At 47.8% G+C, this 20,627-nt stretch overlaps 1 protein-coding gene across 1 annotated transcript; it reads right to left on the minus strand.

Annotated features, from left to right (window-relative positions):
* Positions 1 to 482: 482 nt before the first annotated feature.
* On the minus strand, positions 483 to 3,070 carry DUSP1 (dual specificity phosphatase 1). Its single transcript, XM_042826322.1, has 4 exons — positions 2,603 to 3,070; positions 2,339 to 2,487; positions 2,016 to 2,235; positions 483 to 1,499 (listed from the first exon to the last, which is right to left on the minus strand). The coding sequence occupies exons 1-4, from the start codon at positions 2,970 to 2,972 to the stop codon at positions 1,129 to 1,131; spliced, it is 1,110 nt and encodes a 369-aa protein (XP_042682256.1). The 5' UTR covers positions 2,973 to 3,070; the 3' UTR covers positions 483 to 1,128.
* Between the last annotated feature and the right edge of the window lie 17,557 nt (positions 3,071 to 20,627).

Raw genomic sequence — 20,627 nt, forward strand, 5'->3', positions numbered from 1 at the left:
GACAAGACAGAAAAAGAAAACATGCTGGCAGAACCTCATGCATGCTGGAGATCAGTTAGCAACAGGTTAATTTTTAGACTTAACCTTCAAAGCATTCAAAGCAAACAAGCAATAAGGAAGCTTCTTCCTTCCTGGGACAGGACTCTTTTAAACCCCCTGTAGTCCATGCTCAGCTGGTTCCAACTCTCACAGCTCTGCAGCCACCACCACAGCCAAAGCCACCCTACAGCTGAGTTCTGGCCCTGGCTGTCTGCCATGGCTTGCAATTATGGGGGGGACAAAGGGCTCAGGTTAGGGAGCAGCAGAACTTTCTAGTCAAGTGTGAGGATTTCAAAACTCACTTTCCTATCTATTTAAGACCCCACTTAATCACACTGCCTGAGGTCAAACTCCATCAGAAATTCAGACTTCTTTCCTCTGGAAGCTTCTAAAGTTAAGCTCAGGGACAGTAAAACACACCAAGATTCTAAAGTATATCCAGCTTTCACTAGAAATATCATAATTTATTCTGTTTGTATAAAAAGTTATAATCATGTAACAAAACTATGTCTTCCTAAGAAGAAATATATTATTTCACATCATAAATAAATCAAACATACAACCCTTGGCAACTCAAGAAGCACTCGCCCGGTGCTTTCATGTCAGTGCTTGGAAACAAGAAGAGCTGACAGATATATACACATAGGATTACAGTACCAAAAAAAAAAATACTGAGGTATTTGGTTTCTCTAGAAATGCAACTTCAGGTTCATGAAGGCAAAACAATGCACTAACAAAAAATAAATAAATAGGACTGTCATGAAAGGGGACAACATCAGTGTTGCTGAAAGTGTCCAGGAATGGGAATACTGGTGAGCACACTACTGGACATGCAGCAGGCTTAGGACAAACAGAAGACAAGGGGAAGAGCTCAGGAAAACGCAGCATCCTCTGATCTCTCTGTAGGCATCCCCAATACTGGCTTCAGGAGTCAGCAACAAACAGAATATTGGTGAGCTCCTCTGTACAACAGCATTCTAGGACACGTGGATGGTTCCCCACAGGACAAGTGGCTGATGATACTGTCCCCATAGTTATTGCACTTCTGAGACAAGAATTCTGAGTTCTAGCCGTGCTTCTGCCTGCCTTTCAGCAGCTCGGGGAGGTGGTGATGGGGCTCTGAAGGTAGCTTAAAGCACTGGATGAGGTGTGAACAGGGATGGAGACTGGGAAGTTAAAGACCGTGGTGGTCGATGCTCCTCTGTCCAATACTGACATAGCAGGGCTCCCAGCTTCTGCTGAGCAGTTGGGGGCAAGGACCTGCGACTCAAACTGCAGCAGCTGCCCCATGAAACTGAAGTTTGGGGAGATGATGCTCCTTCTCTGCTTCACAAACTCAAAGGCTTCATCCAGCTTGACTCTGTTGGTCCTCATGAGATAAGCGAGGCAGATGGTCGCCGACCGGGAAATGCCAGCCTGGCAGTGCACAAATACCCTTCCTCCATCATTTTTAACAGAATCTGAAAGAATTAAAGTGCACTGTTAACAAACAGGTCCCACTGCCCCCGGAGGTGGGAAAGCAAAGGCTGCTGCTTTTCATCTCTTTGTTTCATCCCCTCCTTAGGAGCCCAATAGGTAAGTCCTGTGCTTAGGAGACAAAGAGCCTTTGTCCTGAGGGAAGCTGCAGTCTAGCTATTCTCATTCTGGGCTCCAATTCCAATTACACTAATAGCTCCTCCGGGTCACTTTAGCAGTCTTGCAAGATTACTTTAATACTGATCCGCTTAAATTCACTAGCAATTTTCTAGAGAACCCATTTCTCTTGATTCAGTATTTCTAACGGTTTGGTAAAGCCAAGATTAGCCCTCTCTCAGCCCAGAGAAAGTGATGGGTGCATCCCCTGAGAAGATCTAAACGAGAAACAAAGGTCCCCCGATCCCAAATGCAGGCTGCGCTGGAGAGAACAATGCCCTAAAAAAATCACTCCCGAGGGGACGTCATCCGAGACAAAAGGATTGCAGGGAGAGCTCATTTACCTATGAAATCAATCGCCTCGTTAAACCAGGAACTGATATCCGCTTTGTGGTTGTCCTCCACCGGGATGCTTTTGTACTGGTAGTGCCCCTCGAAGTGGTTGGGGCAGTTGGCCGACACGTTGATCAGCGCCGTGATGCCCAGCGCGTCCAGCATGTCCTTGCGGGAGGCGTGGTACGCGCTGCCCAGGTACAGGAACGGCAGGATCTCCACCGGCCCGCCCTGAAACAAGAGGGGCAGACGTTAACATCGCTCGGCGGATTTACGACTCCCGTCCTTTCGCCCGCGAGCGGCGGGGCAGCGCCGGCCCGGAGCCCGCACTCACCTGGTCGTACAGGGGGGTACCGCAGGAGCTGCACCCCGAGTCGGCGCTGCCGGGCGCGCTGCTGGCGCTCAGGGGCAGGCTGAGACCGGTAGGGGCGGCGGGTTTGGTGCACATCTCGGAGCAGGCGGCCGAGAACGCTTCGTAACCTCCTGCGGGGCAGAGGGGAGAGAGGCGCGGGGTGAGCGCGGTGCGGGGCGGGCAGAGCCCTCGGCCGGCAGCGGGGTCGGCTCCGTCCCGCGGCGGCTCCCGGGGCCGCGCACTCACCCTTGAGGAAGCAGATGCGGGCTCCGCGGGCCTCTCTGCACAGCGTGCCGAGGGCCAGCAGCAGCGTGCTGTCGCGCTTGGGCAGCTCCAGGTCGGCGCTGCGCTCGTCCAGCAGCACCACGGTGTGGACCTGCCCCTGGCGCAGCCGGGTGCGGAGCTCCTCGTTGGGAACGACGTGCTCCAGGGCCAGCACGCCCTTAGCGCGGCGACGGACGATGGTGCTGAGGCGCACGTTGCAGGAGCCGCGGATGTGCGCGGCGTTGAAGGAGAAGAAGGAGCGGCAGTCGAGGACGAGGCACTGCGCGGCGCGCTCCTGCAGCAGCCCCCGCAGCGCCTCGCACTCCAGCGCGCACACCCGCAGGTTCACCATGGCCCCTCCGCTCGGCTCCGTTCTACTCGGATCGCAGGGAAGCAACGCGCGGCGGCTCACAGAACAGCGAGGCTCAAAAGCAACTCGGCGCGGCTCCGTGCGCCCGAACCCGCCTTATATAGTGGCGCGCCGCGCGGCCGCCGTTTTCTCAATGGGGCCGGGTCACGTGATCCTCGGAGCAGACGTCACCTTGGCGGCGCGCCAAACAGGGCGCGCCCAGCCCGGCCGCATGACGTCATCTGCCGCCGGGCCACCGGAGCGCGCCAGCGCGCGCTGAGAGGCGCGGGTGCGCGGTGCTATGTGTGAGCGCGCACAGGGGCCGCGTTGCGTGTTACACGCTCACACGCTCACTCGTGCCTGAACATACACAAGTTAATGCGCATAGCTAACATCTTGTCTACGGGCATGCATGCATGCACACGCCGTGGATGTATGCATACACGGGTACATAAATGCACACACGCGTGCGTTCAGATGTATGAGTGCAAGCAGAGGCACCGTGAGTGGATGCGGGCGTGGGAGCGGTCGTGCTGGTTTTCCTGCAGCACATACATAAAGATAAGCATACAGGGGTTGGTGTTTGTGCATACGCGCATACACATGTACAGACACATCTAGACATCGACATATGCACATGTACGCGTATATTTGCATATAGATGCTTAATGTATACATATTTGAGAGCTGTTCTCATGTTTCATATGTAAGGAAAATCTTGCAGTAGATCTGTGGAGGTTCATTTTCCGCACAGCAAGTTCCCCAGAAGTCAGGGCAGCCCAGTAACCGGCAGTGAAGCAGTTGGAGCTCTGTTTTTCCCCCTTGGTAGTGTTTCTGCACTTCCCAAAAGTTTGCTTTTTTCCGTGGGCGCCCAGCTTCCACCAAAGCGCTCAGCTGTTTCTTGCTTACAGCTTCCCGTCAGCTCTGTGCTCACTTCCCCTGCCTCCCCAGCACTCCTCCCCTGCCCCGCACGCCTGCCCCAGCACCATCCCTGATTTCAGCCCTTCTCCCCCAGTCCCTTCTCAGCAATTCCTCTTCCCCTGCACCACCTGCCTTGCTCCTTCCTCACACCGTTCAGCATCTCCCCACTCAGCAGCTTTCTCTGGTTGCTTCCTTTCAGAAGGCTTCTTTTCTTCACCTGGGTGAAGCCATCCTCTCCCACCACCTCAGTGCTTCCCCAGCGCCCAGTCCAGCAGCTTGCCGGTTCTCAGCCTTCTCAAATTTTCCAGTTGCTTTTCCACTGTTTTCCACCAATCTTCAGCTGTCCCAACCTGAAACCAGCCCGGCTCTTGATCAGATCAAGTGTTGCAGGGTTTTCCACGCTCCCTACGGGTGTCAGAAGGAGGGGACACAGGGAAGGATGTGGGTGAGTGGGCACCAGACCCGGGCACCCGCTTACCAAAGAGATGTCTCTACTCTGCTGAGCAACGTCGGGGTGTTATTTGCCAGAACAGCAGTCTCAAAGCAAATCTGGTTTTTCAACACATTCTTTAAAAATAAACACTGGATCATGCTTTTCGTTCTATTTATTTATTGTGTTCTATTTATTTATTGTTGTTCTTTTAACAGCAGGTTGGAAACAGATTGTGGGAGAAACATCCATATGGCTTCAGTGCTGGGAAATGACTTTGCCTGACCACACAATCACCGCTCGGTTACTGGGACACGGTGACCCATTGCCAGGTGTGAGTGCTGTGACCCCAGCAGCCAGATGGCTGACACATGTCCCTCCACAGCATGGGGACACGGGAGGGCCTGCGTGTGCGCCTGTGATGTGCTCCGAGGCAAACCTTCCCAAAGATGTGATGCCACTGTGACAGCACATGGCCAGGCTCCACTGACCTCAAACAGCCATTCCAGATTCCTCCAAGGAACAGAACAGTAGGAATTACCAGCGATCGACTGCTTGCCAGCTTTTTACAGAAGGAAACAGTGCAGCAGATGTCCATAAGACAGGCCTTTATTCATCATCTTTTCCTACAGAAAATGTTCTCAATGTCAGGCGTCAGCCTGCAAGGACAGCACATCCATGGGGTCAGGAGCAGTGTTTTCTCCCAGGGGATCCCACTGGGATGCTGAGCTCCTCCAGTGAACCCGCAGCTCTGTGTTCCACAAGTGGGAGCACGGGCTGAAGAGGGCATTCGATGCCTTAATGGAAAGTGGTCACTTAATGGTGCAGTGCCAGCAGTGCCTTCTCGTGCAAAGCAGCCATGTCTCACAGATGCAGGTATCCCTGTGCTGCTGACCATGCTTTCTCTCATATTCCAAAGCTCTTCTCAGTATCCCATACAGAAGAGAGCACTAAACGAACGAGATTTTTTTTTTTCCCATTTAGCAACCTTCCATATTTAAAGCTGCTGCCATATCTGACACCTGCACAGCAAAGCACGGTGCTCTCAGTGGCAGATACCTTCTGGTTGTGCTGCCAACCAGCCTTGTCCTGACCCCATACGTACTGTGGGACAGACACCCCAGGCCAGGTACCCAGGCTGCTGTGTGTCAGCACAGGAGGTGTTCAGCCGTGGCCTCTGCAAAGGGGAATCTGCCTCCATGAGAGTGCAAAGCAATGGCCACCACTCGTGAATGGACTTATTCAATCATGAGACTTTCGAGTCTGCTCTTGTTTACACCTAGCACAAATCAGGAAGAAAATTAATCACATGTGGCAGTGTGTACTTAATCACTTATAACCCTGGACTAGCTATTTCCTTGCTTTACTCTATTTTTGTTTTCTTTTCTTAAATAAACCTGCCATAAGAATGAAAGAAAGGAAAATACAAACCAGGACCAAAGAGACTTTTAGGAGTTCAGCCTGACCTGAGTAACTTTCTTAAGGATTTGATTTCCTGTCTTAACAAAAGCCAGGAAGCACACAATTAACCCCTTCCTTGGAAAGAAATCCATGTTTGCTCTCAGGCCACGATGCCATTGTGGGGGTAATAATAGCAGCAGCAGCACGAGGCTGTGCCTGGGCCAGGATGTGGGCGACGCTTTTTCTCAGCAGGTGGGACCCACGGTTGGTTTTACCCTGAGCCTCCACTGTTCCCTGGGCTTCAGCAGTTCCCATAGAATCACAAGGTTGGAAAAGTCCTCAAAGATCATCAGGCCCAACCACCAACCTACCTCCACCGTGCCCACTGACCACATCCCACAGTGCCACATCTCCACAGCTCTTGATTACCTCCAGGGTTGATGACTGCACCACCTCCCTGGGCAGCTGTGCCACTGCCACACCGCTCTTTCAGAGAAGTTAAAGAGGTTCCCATGTTGCTCTGCCAGAATATTTACATGTCTGTAATGATACAAGGGGCCCACGAGTGTGATCCTCCGCTCATGGGATTCTGCTCATCTTGGGAAACCCCCTTCATTGACACTGAGAACTGTCATTGTCTTGGCAGGACCAGGATCTCACTGGCTTTGCTCATGGGCTGTGGATCTCCCGGTGTTTGTCTTCGAGGGGAAGAGAGGTCTGCCCACATCTTCTGCACCGACACAGCGGTGCCAATTTGTTAGCACCTTGGTGACAAGCACAGATAAGCCCTAGCAAGGAACTGGCCCATTGCACAAGCCCAGCAAAACTGGCTGGTCAGGCCTTCAACCACTTACCCGTGGCCAAAATCAGCCCTGGACCGTTCCAGCAAGCACAGCATTACGGCACTGTTGGATCCGACCCGAGCCTGCGCCTCAGTGCCCGCAGTGTGAGTTCTGCCTCAATGGAGATGCAGAGCATCGGCCTCAGCCCTTGAGACAGAGCACAAAAATGCATGTGGGAACACTTGGAAAGCGTGCGGGATGCATTTCTTCTGCATGTGTAACATTTTCTCCGAATTCAGTTTCACAACCCAGCATTTCCTTTTGTAAATATTTGGACTTCACCGAGGCTCAAACTCATAAGAAACAGAAGGAAAAAAAAAAAAAAAAGGGAAAGATAGGACAGAGAAAGAACAGATAAAGAGGAGACAAAGAGAAGGATCAGCGATGGAAGGTCACAGCAAGCTGTGCATGAGCAGCATAGAATTACCGATGAGTCACACTGCAATGAAAACAGTGTTTTTAATGCATTTAAATCCCAAAATAGAACCTTTTTGCCGGAGTTCGTTGTACTCAAAGTGCCTCGGGTTCTGCATGCTAAGGATTGGCGTACTTTCATGGAGGACAAATCCTGGGTATAGATGTACTGAGGAACGAGAGAACACATGGCCAAGGGAAAGGCAAGGCATGGAGTGCTCTGCTGTGGACCGACCCCAGCTCTGCTCTGTAAGACACCAGGCAGCAGCTCTGCTTTCTCCTCTCCCAGTGACTCACCAGAGCGCCCCGGGGCGAGTTGCTCAGTGCTGTGCCTTAACGTGATTACAGGCATTAGGCAGCCAGGCTGGGAGACCATGCGTTTGATATTCCAAATCATTAAATACCTGCTTCCAAAGGAAAATCGCTGGGAATTAGTGGTGCTGATACAGTCCCCAGCACCGGGCTCAGCTTAATAGGGCAAGTGGTTTTAAGCAATTTAATCTTACACTTAATTGCCTCTATTAATCTGCTATGAATCATGCGCCAGGCGTAAGAGTATTTATTCAATAAAATCACTGTATTTGTTAGGCTCCCATATTTTGAGATGAAAGGTATAAGGTATATAATAAAATACACTTATGGGAAATTATTCTTCCTCCTGTCAGAGTGGGTGTTTTCTCACCAGCATTGTCTGATGGCCAGCACTGCGAGGCAGGGCTTCCGTGGGAGGAGGGCAAATTTGAATAGAAAACAAGTGACGTACCCCGCACTGAGAGCAGGGAGAGGCGTGCTCTGCTACCCAGAGCTGAGCCACGGGGTTATTGCTTGCCATGTGATGTCAGTGTTTTGTGGGCGCAGTGACTATGTATGAGCTTCCAATTCCCAGAACCATCAGCTCTCATAAAGATTGCGATAAGGGCTGCCGAAGCACTGCGATTGGCAGTGGTTCTGCTGCTCTTATCTACGGGATCTTTATGGGGAGATGGAAGCTTCGCGAGCGTGTGTGGCACACAGGCAGGTTGGGTGGATAGAGGTGGCTTGGGAGAGCTTGGAACTGTCAGGGCTAAGGCTGTAGGGTTAGCTGTAGGCTCTCACAGTGTGCTCTCAGCACCATTTTTGCCTTACTAATGGCACTGAAAGGGGTCTTTAGCTGAGAATCATAGAATAGGGGTGGAAGGGACCCTTAAAAGCCACGTAGTCCAAGTCCCTGCGGTGAACAGGCACACCTGCAGCTCCATCAGGTGCTCAGAGCCCCTCCAGCCTGACTTTGAGTCTCTTCAGGGATGGGGCACCACCACATCCGGGCAATCTGTGCCACTGCCTCACCCCCTTGTCATAAAGAACTTTTTTCTTATATCCAACCTAAATACCCTTTCCTTAAGTTTGAAACCATTTCCCCTTGTCCTATCACAACAGACCCTGCTGAACACTCTGCCCTCTTCTTTCTTACATCCTCCCTTTAGTTACTGAAAGGCTCCTCTCTGGTCTGCCTGGAGCCTGCTCTCCCCCAGGCTGAACAGCTCCATCACTCAGCCTGTCCTCGCAGGGGATGTGCTCCATCCCTTGGATCATTTCTGTGGCCCTCCTCTGCACAACAGGTCTGCATCTCTCCTGTACTGAAGACTCCACATCTGGATGCAGTGCTCGAGGGGAGGCTTCAAAAGGGCCACAATTCTGATGTTCTCAGACTACAGAGTAATGCTGTGCGGATCCTTAAGAGTACACTTCGTAAGAAGATATATAAAAGAGAGAACCATACAAAGGAAGCCAGGCATGAAGAAGTGCCAGTGTTCATTACATTAACACACTGGGTCTGAGGCTCTCAGCATTCCCCTATTTTCTGCGCTTTCTTAGAATGAGCTCCTAAACTGTTTATAGCCAATCTTGGTGTTTAATATGTAACTGTTAAAAAATATCCCCATATCAGTAAATACAGAACTGCTTATTCATTTTCTGCTATGCAGTGTGTTAGAATGTTTGCAATATGACACGATTCTCTCATGTGATAGAGTGAGGTGATGCTTGTGTGTAATAGCGGTTAGTGAAAACGCACTATTAGTCATAGCAGAGAATAACACTTGACTATTTTGAATGTGAAAACCTTTAGGCTGTGGAAAAAGGACAAATTTTGGCCCACTGTGTTGTTTTCAAAAGTACATGAGAACATATAGGGCAGAGTGAGTCATGGAGCAGTGTCCAAAGTGTCACTCCAGCTGTGCCAGGCTGTGAAACCCAGGAGGGACTCACACAGACACACTTCTTAGAGAGAGATGCAAGGGTGAAAAGAAACACAAGAAAATCAGGAAGCCCCCTGGGTTTCAAAGCTGTGCTGAGATGCGCGTTATTGCGGTGCCTCGAGCGGGAAGCAGAGATGAAAATTCAGGTGTTTTCCAGAGCCTTGCCATAAAGGTTTCCTCGTGTTCTTACGCACTCCTGCTGAAAGCAGCCAGCCCTCTCCTGCAGCCAGATGAGCTCCCAGCACTCGAGCTGAGACATAGCTGTAATGGGCTTCCTGGGAAACCTTGGGGCTGAGTAACCAGATGAAATAAGGGACTTCTTCAAAAGAAGCTATACTGGAGTTATCTCTGACACAATCCCTCGTTTGAATGCACTCATTTTTGAAAGCACATGAAACGTGGGCCAGGGGCTGAACTCACAGTGTGGGCTCTGGTGGATTTCATAATAAGTCTTTTTTCCTCTCTGTTGGATCAGTTCACACACCGGGTCACCCGGTGGGGTGGGTGACATCGATCCTCCACGCTCCTTTTTCTTAAAAAAGCAGAACAAGAAGTGAAATTAGCTGCAAGAATCAGGCGCATTCTCAGATGGTAAATACAAGAGGAGCATGAATCATCTTATAGAAATGACGAGAAGGAATGGAAAAGGTAGTGGTTTGGGAGAAGAAAGTTGTGCTCTACACGGCTGATTCAGCTCGCCGGACCAAAAATGAATCATCAGAATATTTAAATCATATTACCAGTAAGAACACACACAAAACCCCCAAGCTCTGGAAGCTTTGTTATGGAACAAAGTTGGTAACGGGTAAGAAGAGAACAGAAGGGATCTCCATACCAGCACTGCGCTCAGGTCAGTGTGTGCAGAACCCGGCAGAGGCGGCTTCACAGCCATCACTGCAGCTGTGTCCTGGCCATGGCAGAGCCCCACAGTCCCCAGGCTTTTCTTCACCCTCTGGAGCTCCTGCACTTTGGCAATATCAAAGGTTTTTGAAACCGATGAGTTGCCCAATGGAGAGAACGGCGTAAGAGCTCCCTGGGAGCGCGCTAAGGGCTGGGGTGCACCGTGGTACAGACCTGAGTGGGAGGTTTGACATTGGAAACATGGCTCTTCTGGTCTAATTGTGCCTGAGCCCAAGGTACAGCGTTAATGAAGCTGTGACACAGGAGATTTCAGGCAGGCTATAGCAGAGATAACAGATAGATTAATAGTAACATAAATCCTGCTGTTTTCCTCTCACCCCTATGGCACAGCCGGGCTCAGCTGGGATAGAAGAGCCCTGGTGTGGGGATGTTCCATTCTGTAGAGAAGGCAGCACCTTCCGCACACAGCACAGCAGAGGCAGCAAAGCAGACCACAGGATTCTTTTACATAACGAGTTGCAAAGGTTTTGCAGGAAGCTCCTGGTTGCTATAAAGTACATCTGTGTGTTCCGTAACAGTTTGTCATGTTGAAAACTCTCAATACAAAAATAATAGCTGGAAACCTCAGAGGGATCACAATGAGTTAGAAATTCATCTCCAAATATTTTTAAGTGTGTTTTCTGGTCTGAATCTTTTAAGTTCCTTTTCATGGCCCCAGTTTAGCTTTCAAGTGTTAACACTAAGGAGCTACAGCTTTCAATCTCTGCTAGCAAGAATCATAACGACGATTAGCCAAAATTCTAAGAATCTATTTTTAACATAAACTGTTTTAGTGAAAGAATGTATATTACTGAAGTAAACATGGACAGGAAAGGCAGAAAGCGAGAGTGCAGGCAGAGAGACAAACACTGCTTTGCAAAGAAGCCTTCGGAACATCTGGAACGTTGCAGAGCAATGTTATTTACCAGGGACGTCAGCCAGTCCCTGTGCAGATGGTTCCCATTAGTGTAAGATCAAGAGACCAGCAAGGCTAAAAATATGTGTTTGCTTTTTTAGAAACTGGTCTTCGTTTTCTGCGCCTTAAAAATAATAATCACTGTTACGCAACTTCTGTAACTTGGAACTGTGTTCTTGGAATATTGTTTGGCATGCTGGCTGGGCTCAAGCCTCGTGCCATTCCTATTACTCACAGCCCTTCTCCCTGAGGACTCCATGATCTGTCTTTTACTTAGAAATAGGAGGATGGCACATAGAGCAGTTGCCGATGACTTTTGGTTATAACGTGTCATTGACAACATGCTGAATTGCTGCTGAGGCCTGATTCTTGCTTGGCAGTAGTGTGTGCAGCTCTACTGGGGCCCTTCTGAGCACCACACAAAGCCATCAGGGGACTGTGGGGACCTCAGGGCCATATCCCCATCACCATGGCAGCAGAGAAGAGAATGCTGCTAAGGAATCATAGAATCTGTAATGTTGGAAAAGAGCTCTAAGATCATCAGGTCCAACCCCAACCATCCCACCATGCCCACTGACCACGTCCCTCAGTGCCGCTTCTCCGTGGCTCTTGAGCACCTCCAGGGATGGTGACTGCACCACCTCCCTGGGCATACGTACAAGCCAGTCTGTGACTTCACAGAAATGACACAACTGAAACAGTAAAACTTTCAGGCTGGTTGAGAAGATGCCTCAAGCTTTTCACGTTTACTGTTTCAAAGCACTTTACACACAGCAGCTGTGCCCAAATGAAACAAAGAGTTGAACCGTGAATGTAGTCTAAGAAAAAAATTGTTGACTGGAAGATCTGATTTCTCAGTGGAAATGCTAAAGGAAATTGCTCTTTCTTTCCTGTGGGCCCCAAAAGAAAATCAAGTTTTGGAAGAATGCCTTTGATAAAACACTTCCCTCTATCATCACAACTAGAAGCCTGATGGAGCTTTAGGTGTCCCTGTCCATTACAGGGGAGTTGGACCTGATGGTTTTTAAGGGTCCTTTTCAATTCAAACCATTCTACGATTCTATGACTCTATCACTGGTCTTCCAGCATCACTAGACCTAAGCAGAAGCAACAGGAATGAGTTCAGCTCATGGGAATTTTTTACTAAAGCTTCTGATTTCAGGTGGGAAAGAGCTCAGGGAGAAGACAGAGCCAAGGGCGTGAGGCAGCACCCTGCTCCTGCAGAGCCCCAGCAGCCCAAGACTGGTACAAGCACACCAAGCAGTGCAGTTCAGCCATTGCCCCCAGCCTTGGACTCAGCCATGGAGCAGCACAGCAATGTGACCGCCAGCAAAAGCTGCCCCGATGAGCTGAGCGAGCCTGCCAGCTTGTTTTGCATCACATCCCATTTCTAGTTTTATTTTACTGGCGCTGATGACAAGAAAAAAAATACATTTGAATGTGATCAGCATTCCTTTTGTTAAAACATTAATGTATCCAATACAGTGTCTCAGAAAGGCCTACAGCTATGTGAGAACAGATGATCAGATCCTGCCCTGATCACCTTCTCTCCTGGACAGGTGCTCTGCAAACATGAGTCTGGCGTTCTTCCTCAGCCTTTTCTGAGCAGAGCTGTGCAGAGCACACCTGCTGGTCTTCTTGTCTCAGAGGAAACCCAACTCAGTGGGCTGCAGTGATGGCAGGGAAGCCACTGTCTCACTGTGATGAAATAGAAGCAGCCTCAGCAGGCACGGGGGAGCACTTGAGCATATCAGAATGATGTGTGGCCCTCATCCATAGCATCAAATTCATCACAGGATAAGAACAGAAGCAGATGCAAAAAAAAAACCAAAGTCCGAGCTAGCAGGAGGGAGGTGCAGAATGAGTAAATGAATCCTAAAGGCATTCAGTGACAAATTCCTAGTTCTCTTGTGGATGGAGTTCTTTCTTTTCAACCCACCACCGACCACTTCCCGAAATAACCTCAGCCCCACTGCCAAGTGCCACCCAGGCTCTGCTCTGCTCAGCAAGTGGGCAACCTCCTGTGCCATGTATAATTCAAGTATCCAACACACAAATGATTGCAGAGAACACGCAAATGATGTCCCACATCCTGATGTTAGTCATCCCCTTGGGGGAACTCACCCCTACAAAGCCAGCATCCCAGAACACGCTGTGATTCCTAAGCTTCACTTTCTAAATGTTTCAACAGCAGCAGAAATCTCACAGCTCTCCACTTGACAGTGACACTCACTTAAAGCTGCCGGGGTGAAACACTCCAGTGTTTTTCCCCTAAAAATAGCGAATGAATTATCTGTGTTTCGTTTTACTGCTGCATAACAATTAGAGGCATTAGTTTAAAATATTATAGCGAATTACATAGAATCTTTCATCAAAAGGGATTAAAGCAGTTTGCAGATTAATTAAATCTCAAAATAAGACTGAGCTAAGCTTTATTATGAGAGATAGTGAGAGCTGGGATTCGTGCGGCGAGAGGAAATCAGGACACCTGGCGATTTGGGACACGGGGCTTGTACAATCCCTGTGGGCTCTGTGCCTCAGCTTGTCTGCCTGTAGGAGAAAGATACTTAGCTTTGTTTGCAAAGTATAAAAAAATTCCTCTGGCAAAAGTGATGCTGATTGTTTATGTGGCAATTACAGTGCCTGGGCGTAGCGCGTGGGCAGAGATGAGCTGACAGACGCATCCAGGAGTCGTGAAGCTGCTCTGTCTCCCATCCAATTTCCCAGGCGTGACAGGCTGCAGCCAGCACCTTCCCCAGACTCTTTTAAATGCTGGCACCAAGCAGTGCTCATCATTGCAGCCCTGACATCTCACAGCTCTGGGAGGCTGCGCCATTCACAGCGGCCTCCCAAGGTACCATCCACTGCTCCCAGCTGACAGTTCAGAGCAGTTAAGGTGTTCAGGAGCTGGCAACAGGAATTAGGTGGCCAAGTTCCCTTTGTATTTCCGTTAAGAGGGACCTTCAGTGCCGTATAAGAAAACTCCTTCCCTTCCCAGAAGAGACTGGAAGGGAAAGCCCACCCAGCTCTTAGCACAGCTCTCCATGGAGAGCTAACCTGTCATTAATTTAATCAAGTTGTCCCTTTCAGAGCACTGACTAACGGCAGCTTATGAAAACAAGGATCAATATCAAACGCCTTAAACAAAGGTCATCTCCAGTTGTACATTATTTAAACAAGCTGTGTAGAATCATAAAAGTATCTATGACTAAACCTGAACAGCCCAATGTCACAAGACCAGTGATAAAATTAGGAGAATCAGAAACAGAAAAACAGCCCCAAAGTGGTGTCAGAGTGGATGGGTCAGCAGCATTTGCTTCTTCATTGCCAAACACATGAGGAACACACCGAAACACGCAGTCCAACCTCACGTGACTACAGGGCCAGAACAGACAGTGCTTCGTAGAATCAGAGAATCAGAGGACCGCAGAATGGCTTGGGTTGGAAGGGAGCTCAGTCATCTATCTCCAACCCCCTCTTGTTCTTCTCTTAGAAACTAGATCTGGCCAGCATCTGGGCAAGGGCAGCACTGCTGGTCCCAGTGCACTGAGGCAGAAATAGAGCCTGAGGAGGTAAGCGGTTGTGGGGTAGAGCAGCATTCTGGTGTGAAAACACTCTTCTGCAGCCAAAGCAGAGCTCTACACGGGCTGCCTTCCCTCTTACCCAGCTGAAGAAGAGGGGCATTGTCAGCACTGTGACCAACAGAAAAGCCACAAACGTTGCTGTGGCTGTGCTCAGTCACGTTTGACAACCGTCAGAAAGCCACTTCCCCAGACAACGGTTATGCAGTTTGGGGCAGCAACGTCCACAAACAAGCCCTCAGTCACACAAGCCTACAGTCCCAGCACCATCCAGAAGCAGCGAGATGCGCCCAGTGACCCACAGTTCCTCGTGGGATGTGACAGAGTCCTCTCTCCCTCTCGTCTCATCCTCATGCAAACGAGGCACAGTGTGATGAGCAAAAGCAAGAGCCCGCAAGGCTCCGAGCTGCCACTGCCACCACCGTCAGCACTCGGCAGAGCTGTTCTGAGATTTGGCTTGCTAATGTCTGAGGAGCTGAGATGAGAGCGACTATGGAGATCAGAGACAGAAGTCTGGGATGAATGTTGCTGGCTTGCTTCTTATGGTGCATGTTCTCATCGCCAGTCCTTTGTAATTGCAAAAAACGGTGCCTTACAGATACCTTGAAGAGACTGGAGACAGACATATGCATGTCATCATCAGGAAGTCTGTCTTGATAGTCAGCCAAGATCCCAAGGGAGTGTGCATTATTTATTATTATTAGCATTATCACTGCCACTAACCTCATTTCCCTAGAGATTTGACTCCAGTATAAATGCATGAGACCATGTCCTGCAGTTCTCACTCTATTTTTTTAAACATTTGCTCACACAAGCCATCTCTGTTGTCTCTGGGAACTTTGGCCAATAAAGACTGGGCTACACACTGGCTAAAGTCCTCTGGACACTGCTCTTTTTTATAGCAAGCTTCACTCAAGAGATGTACGACAGGAAAGCAAAAACCAGTGGATGTACTACAAAGGGTCTGCAGAGACTGCCTGGCTCCCTACAGACATCAGTTCTATTGGAGAAAGGCAGAACAGCACAAAATCAATAGCAACAAGCAAAATTGTTTATTTATGCTACCACTGAATTATGAGTCCCAAGCTTTTTGCATATTGCATGTGCAGGAACACGATGTCAACACCACTGTGCTGCAACAGGAAGCAAAAGATAAGACTTGGAGAACCATCAGCTTCCTGAGCACCAATCTGTCACTATGGTTTTGTTTATGTTTAACCAAATATAGGTTGGCATTACAAATCATCTTGGCAACGTTAGTCTTTTTGTTTTAATTTCAGAAACTCGAAGCTATTGCAAATACATCTTTTCTTTCAAAATTCTTGCCTCTATGGTTTGTGATATATGGCCACAATGCAGAACTTCTGGCCCTTCACTGGATGACAGTGAGAAATAAATCCCAAAATGATGAATGATGTGTTGGTCCTAATTAGTAGGCATTGCAGAATATATTTCTAGAGATGTTATTTGTCCTAGAGATTCATAGGCCTTCTGTATAATTGTCAGATGACTATGTAAATACTAGCGGTGACATGACCAATCAGATTACCTCATGTATGGAAATGAGGCGAGATCTAAATTTACAATCTCTTTGTTTGCGTTATTCGTCCAACCTTAATTGCAAGCATGAGAAACATCGCCGTAAAATCCAGTGAGTGCCGGTTTTTCCTTTTTCTCTAAACTGAAAATGAGGGGGCTGCTTCCTTGTTCCGACAGCCATCTGAATGTCACACGTGCTGCTGGTGGTGTTCTTTCATCCTTCACGGCTGAACCGAACCATTCAAGCTCCTGGGACACCAATGCTCCCCACGAGAAGCAGGCCGAGATGCTCCTTGCTGCTCATCGAAAGGAGCAGCAGCCGGCACAATGGAGCCAGTGATTAATGAGAACAATTGTGGAGGATTTCCTATTATGCCAAGCTTCAGAGGAAAACAGTAAGCAACGCAAAGGAAATGAGTGCGTTTGCTGAAAATGAAAAGGTCATCCAGCCACAAATTTTCGGCTCTGATATACATGTAACATTTTAACTCCCATTTTTATCACAAATTATAGCTTCCCAAGGCCTGCAGGAAGTTGACAGAGAGATTGGAAGGTTACTGGGTGGTGTGAGAACGGAACTAACTGTGATTTACAAACTTGTCATTGCAGCATATCCACTTCTGTGTGACGAAGAACAAAGCAAACACCCTAATAGCAACCCCTCTGCATCTTCATCATACATATTTTAAATAACAGCTGCTGTTGGTGTCAGAGAGACTCCAGATCTCTCTCCCCAAAATACCCAGCAAAGCCAGTTTAACAGAGTACAACACGGATATGCAAAAATGGGTGTCCTCTTGTGAATTGCAAATTATGTCACAACTTGACAGAGCTTCTGCCAGATACTCATTCATGCTGACATCATCAACGACTGTAAATGTGGCAAAATCCTTTAAACAAAATATTGCTCCATTGAAAAAACGTGCAGGACTCCTGCATTTCATCCACACTGCTTCCATTGCCTGCTTATCACAACCTAAGCCGCCCCAACCTTAATTCCCTTTTCTACAAAGCAGAAATAATAGCATTTATCTTTCTGTCATGGGACATTGTAAGAACTGGTGAACCTTCCCTGAGTGTTTGAAAGTCACCAAATTAGTGTTGCTGGAGCAGAAGGACTATTTCTACTATTTCAATAGTACCAAAGGGATTCATACTGCTTTACATATGTCCAAGTTCCCTTAGCTTCTATGTAGCCCAGAAAAACAACTGTGAACTTTTTGTGATGGCTGAGAACAGAAGCTGCATGTATCATGATGCAGACATAAAGGGAGTTCTGTGTTTAGATAGAAAGCACACAGCACACAAAGAGTGAAAGCACGGAACTATTGCAGTTAGTGGGGATGCTCACAGAATAAAATACAGCTACTGGTACAGCATCCATTGAATCCCACAGAGCCTTAATGACACATAACTAAAATTCCAAATTGAAAACCGTGTCTCAGGATCAGACTGATAGGACAAAATTTCACTCTATGGCTCTTGAATTTACAATGAAAATCCATTAGTGACTCACTTTTTCTAAGGATAGAAGGCAGCATACCTTATGAGTCAGCCTTCTGCTGAGAAAAAAAATGTTAGCTTCAATGGGCAGAGAGATAAACCACTGAAAAGACCATAATTATCAGCCATTACATTGGGGAACAGAGTGGAGAACAGGCAATGGAGAGAGCAAAAATATATGAAGGACTTAGCTCATGGAGGAGCTCTTAGCATCATAAGACCAACCTTTAGAGGATCAGTGAGAAATATGAGCTGAATCACTTCAGCACCTGTCTGGGAGGTTTAATGCAGTCTTCTCTGGAAGTCAGAGCACACAGATTAGTCCTGCAGCTGCAGGGCTAGCAGGAGTAGGGTTAAAATAGGTAGGATTGGTTGCCATACGCAGAGGCCTGAAACAGCTAGAAAAGGGGGAAAAAACAGACAAAAGTGAATGCATTAAACATATTCAGATTAGAATGACTGTTAAGTATGATTTGGAATTTTAGTGTTCAAAACGGATTAGAAGAAAAACCACTGTGTTTCAGTCAGACAGTATCTACAGGCAAAGGAGGAGAATCGGGTGTAGGAATACACACAGTGCTCAGAAACGATTTGAAGAAAGCCACCTGTACCTCTCCCAGCAGGACGACCCACAGCATGCAGAGAGCCACTCTTCTGTGAACTCAGGGCTAGCGAGAGATGCTTTCCATCTCTCATTTCAGCTGCTGCTTCCTTATCCATGCAAAATTCCAGTCAATTAAATCTTTCTTCTCACTTCAAATGATGCATACAATGCAAGACAAATCCTAATCTAGTTAGCAATTTTTTTCGTATCTTTTGTCTCTCCGCAGTACTCTGCAGGAGCTGTGAGTGCATTTCTGTCTCTGCGAGCAATACACACGCACATGAGTCACTGCACCCTAGAAATCCAAGGAGGTCGACATTTTGGAGTTTGACATTGTCCTCTCATATTATTTTCACACTAGATTAATTCCACTGTCTTTGGTGAACTTCAGCATGATTTTTTTTTTTGTGAATGACTCAGAGAATTTGGCCCTCCACCTGGACTAATATTATCTGTGCCTTTGGATGGACACAATTCCACTGCTCTGCTCTTCAGGGCTTTCACTCCTCCTCATCACTCTTGCACAGGATAGCTGCCTATGTGAGGCTGTTGGGAGAGGCCATGCAACATCATGCCACTTAGCAGAAGGGTATCTTTTTTCATGCTTTGGATAAGCTAAATGAGATGATTAGCTATGTCACACATAGATGATCCACACATCTTACTAAAAATGACTAAATCCCAAGGAGAGAGCAATTTGCTGAAATTCTTCACTTCCTCTTTATCTGGCTCCCCTTCAAAGTTTACAGTCAGTGGCTCAATCACTTTTGCAACTGACTGCAAAAGGCGACAGTAAACTTTCTCTCCACATCGTTGCTGGGAAGGAATCTTCAGCTTGGTGTCCCAGAGGTTTCACATTCACATTCACTCTTGGTTTTGACCTAATGTCCTCGCTGGGAGAACCACACCGATGTCACCCTACATCCCCACCCTGGCTCAACAACAGAGGGGACATGGGAACGCAATGTCACTGACGTGAACTTTACGTGGCCTCGTTGGTACAACAGGAAGCAACAGAAGATGTTCTTCATTTACATAAAGCTCCAGTCATGAGTCATTGCTATCTTCTACAGCTCCAGCCTGTCACACTGATGAGGCTCAGGATGGTGAGCGCAAGCACCACGCCATTGCTCAGTCAGATGCCCACAGACGTCGGCCTGGCTGTTTCAGCACCTGCACTGGGGAAATAGAAAAATGTGAAATGGGCACACAAAATTTCCCTGCAGTGTGGGAAAATGGTGTGTCTGGCTCCCCCGACAGTGGAAGGGAGCTATTTGTTAACTGTTAACCTACACTGACACAAGTCAGCGTCTCAACTTTAAGCCTTTGGTATCTACAGTTGAATGCCCATCTCCATCCTTCTGGAGGAAAGTCAGAGGTTAGTTAACACAATAGCATGAATTATCTCCCATGCAGAAAACCAAGGCCAGAAGGCTGCCCACTCGGAACTGCTCAGAAAATCAGCTGTAGAACTGGAAACAGAATGGAGGGATGTTGTCCTGTACATCAAACCAGCCATTACCCAGCTAAGAACATCTTTTGCCATGTCAGCATAAAAGGCCAATACATTTACAACAGGGTGAGTAGGTACTTGTCTGCTGTAACTCCTCTGAAGACAAGGATGGATTGCAATCTTTTTAAGATATCGAGTTTTAAGGTCTCTGAATACCCTGTGTTTTCTGTGGAGTGGGGTTCTGCTCTGAACTGTCTATGGAGGAACCTTTACCTGCATATAGGCTGAGAGAGAAAATCTAAGAAAATTATTAGACGAGTGTTAACCAGATGAATACCCTTATAAAGTGGTTTTACTTCTTGATGCTGTACACGCTACTGTCTCTAGCAAAAAACATCCACCAATATGGAAAAAGGGCAATAGGGAAATTCCATTGAAATAAGTAGAATTGGAAACTTCTCTCTTTTTTTGCACAGGGCTGTTCCCATTATGATTTCAGGGAAGAGAGTGTGTGAGTAAGAAGAAGATGAGGAAGAGGTTGGGAAAAAAACAAATAGTCTGGGGTACACCCTCAGCGGATGGATAATTTGAAAATAGTTACCATAGAATGGAAATATTTGGGAAACAGAATGGAAGAAAGTGAAACACAAATACTGCTAGACTCGTGGTTTAGTGCTGGAAAACTTGTGATGAACAGGACAGTCATCTTTGCTTATGTTTGTTATATGTTTGTTTATATGTTTGTTAAATCTGTACTAAGAATCTAACCAAAAGACGAAATATTGTAACATGAAGCCCAACCAAATACACCAGGGTTTGTTTATTTCAGATTGACACTGTGATAACCAAAGCCTATACAGATTTCAGGGTCAGCACAGGCCAAAGAGTTGCCCTGGGCATTATCATTTTGGCTGCAA

The sequence above is a fragment of the Centrocercus urophasianus genome, unplaced genomic scaffold (assembly GCF_019232065.1).
Source record: "Centrocercus urophasianus isolate 14NV4802_14NV808 unplaced genomic scaffold, USGS_Curo_1.0 seq_26, whole genome shotgun sequence".
NCBI lineage: Eukaryota > Metazoa > Chordata > Aves > Galliformes > Phasianidae > Centrocercus > Centrocercus urophasianus.

Bases quoted from the DNA above. Each gene is read 5' to 3' on its own strand.
- DUSP1 (XM_042826322.1), bottom strand. From the start codon at position 2,972: ATGGTGAACCTGCGGGTGTGCGCGCTGGAGTGCGAGGCGCTGCGGGGG. The intron at 2,236-2,338 runs GTGAGTGCGGGC...CTCTTGTTTCAG, and splicing joins GTACCCCCCTGTACGACCAG to GGCGGGCCGGTGGAGATCCT. The intron at 1,500-2,015 runs GTAAATGAGCTC...TAATTCTTTCAG, and splicing joins CGAGGCGATTGATTTCATAG to ATTCTGTTAAAAATGATGGA.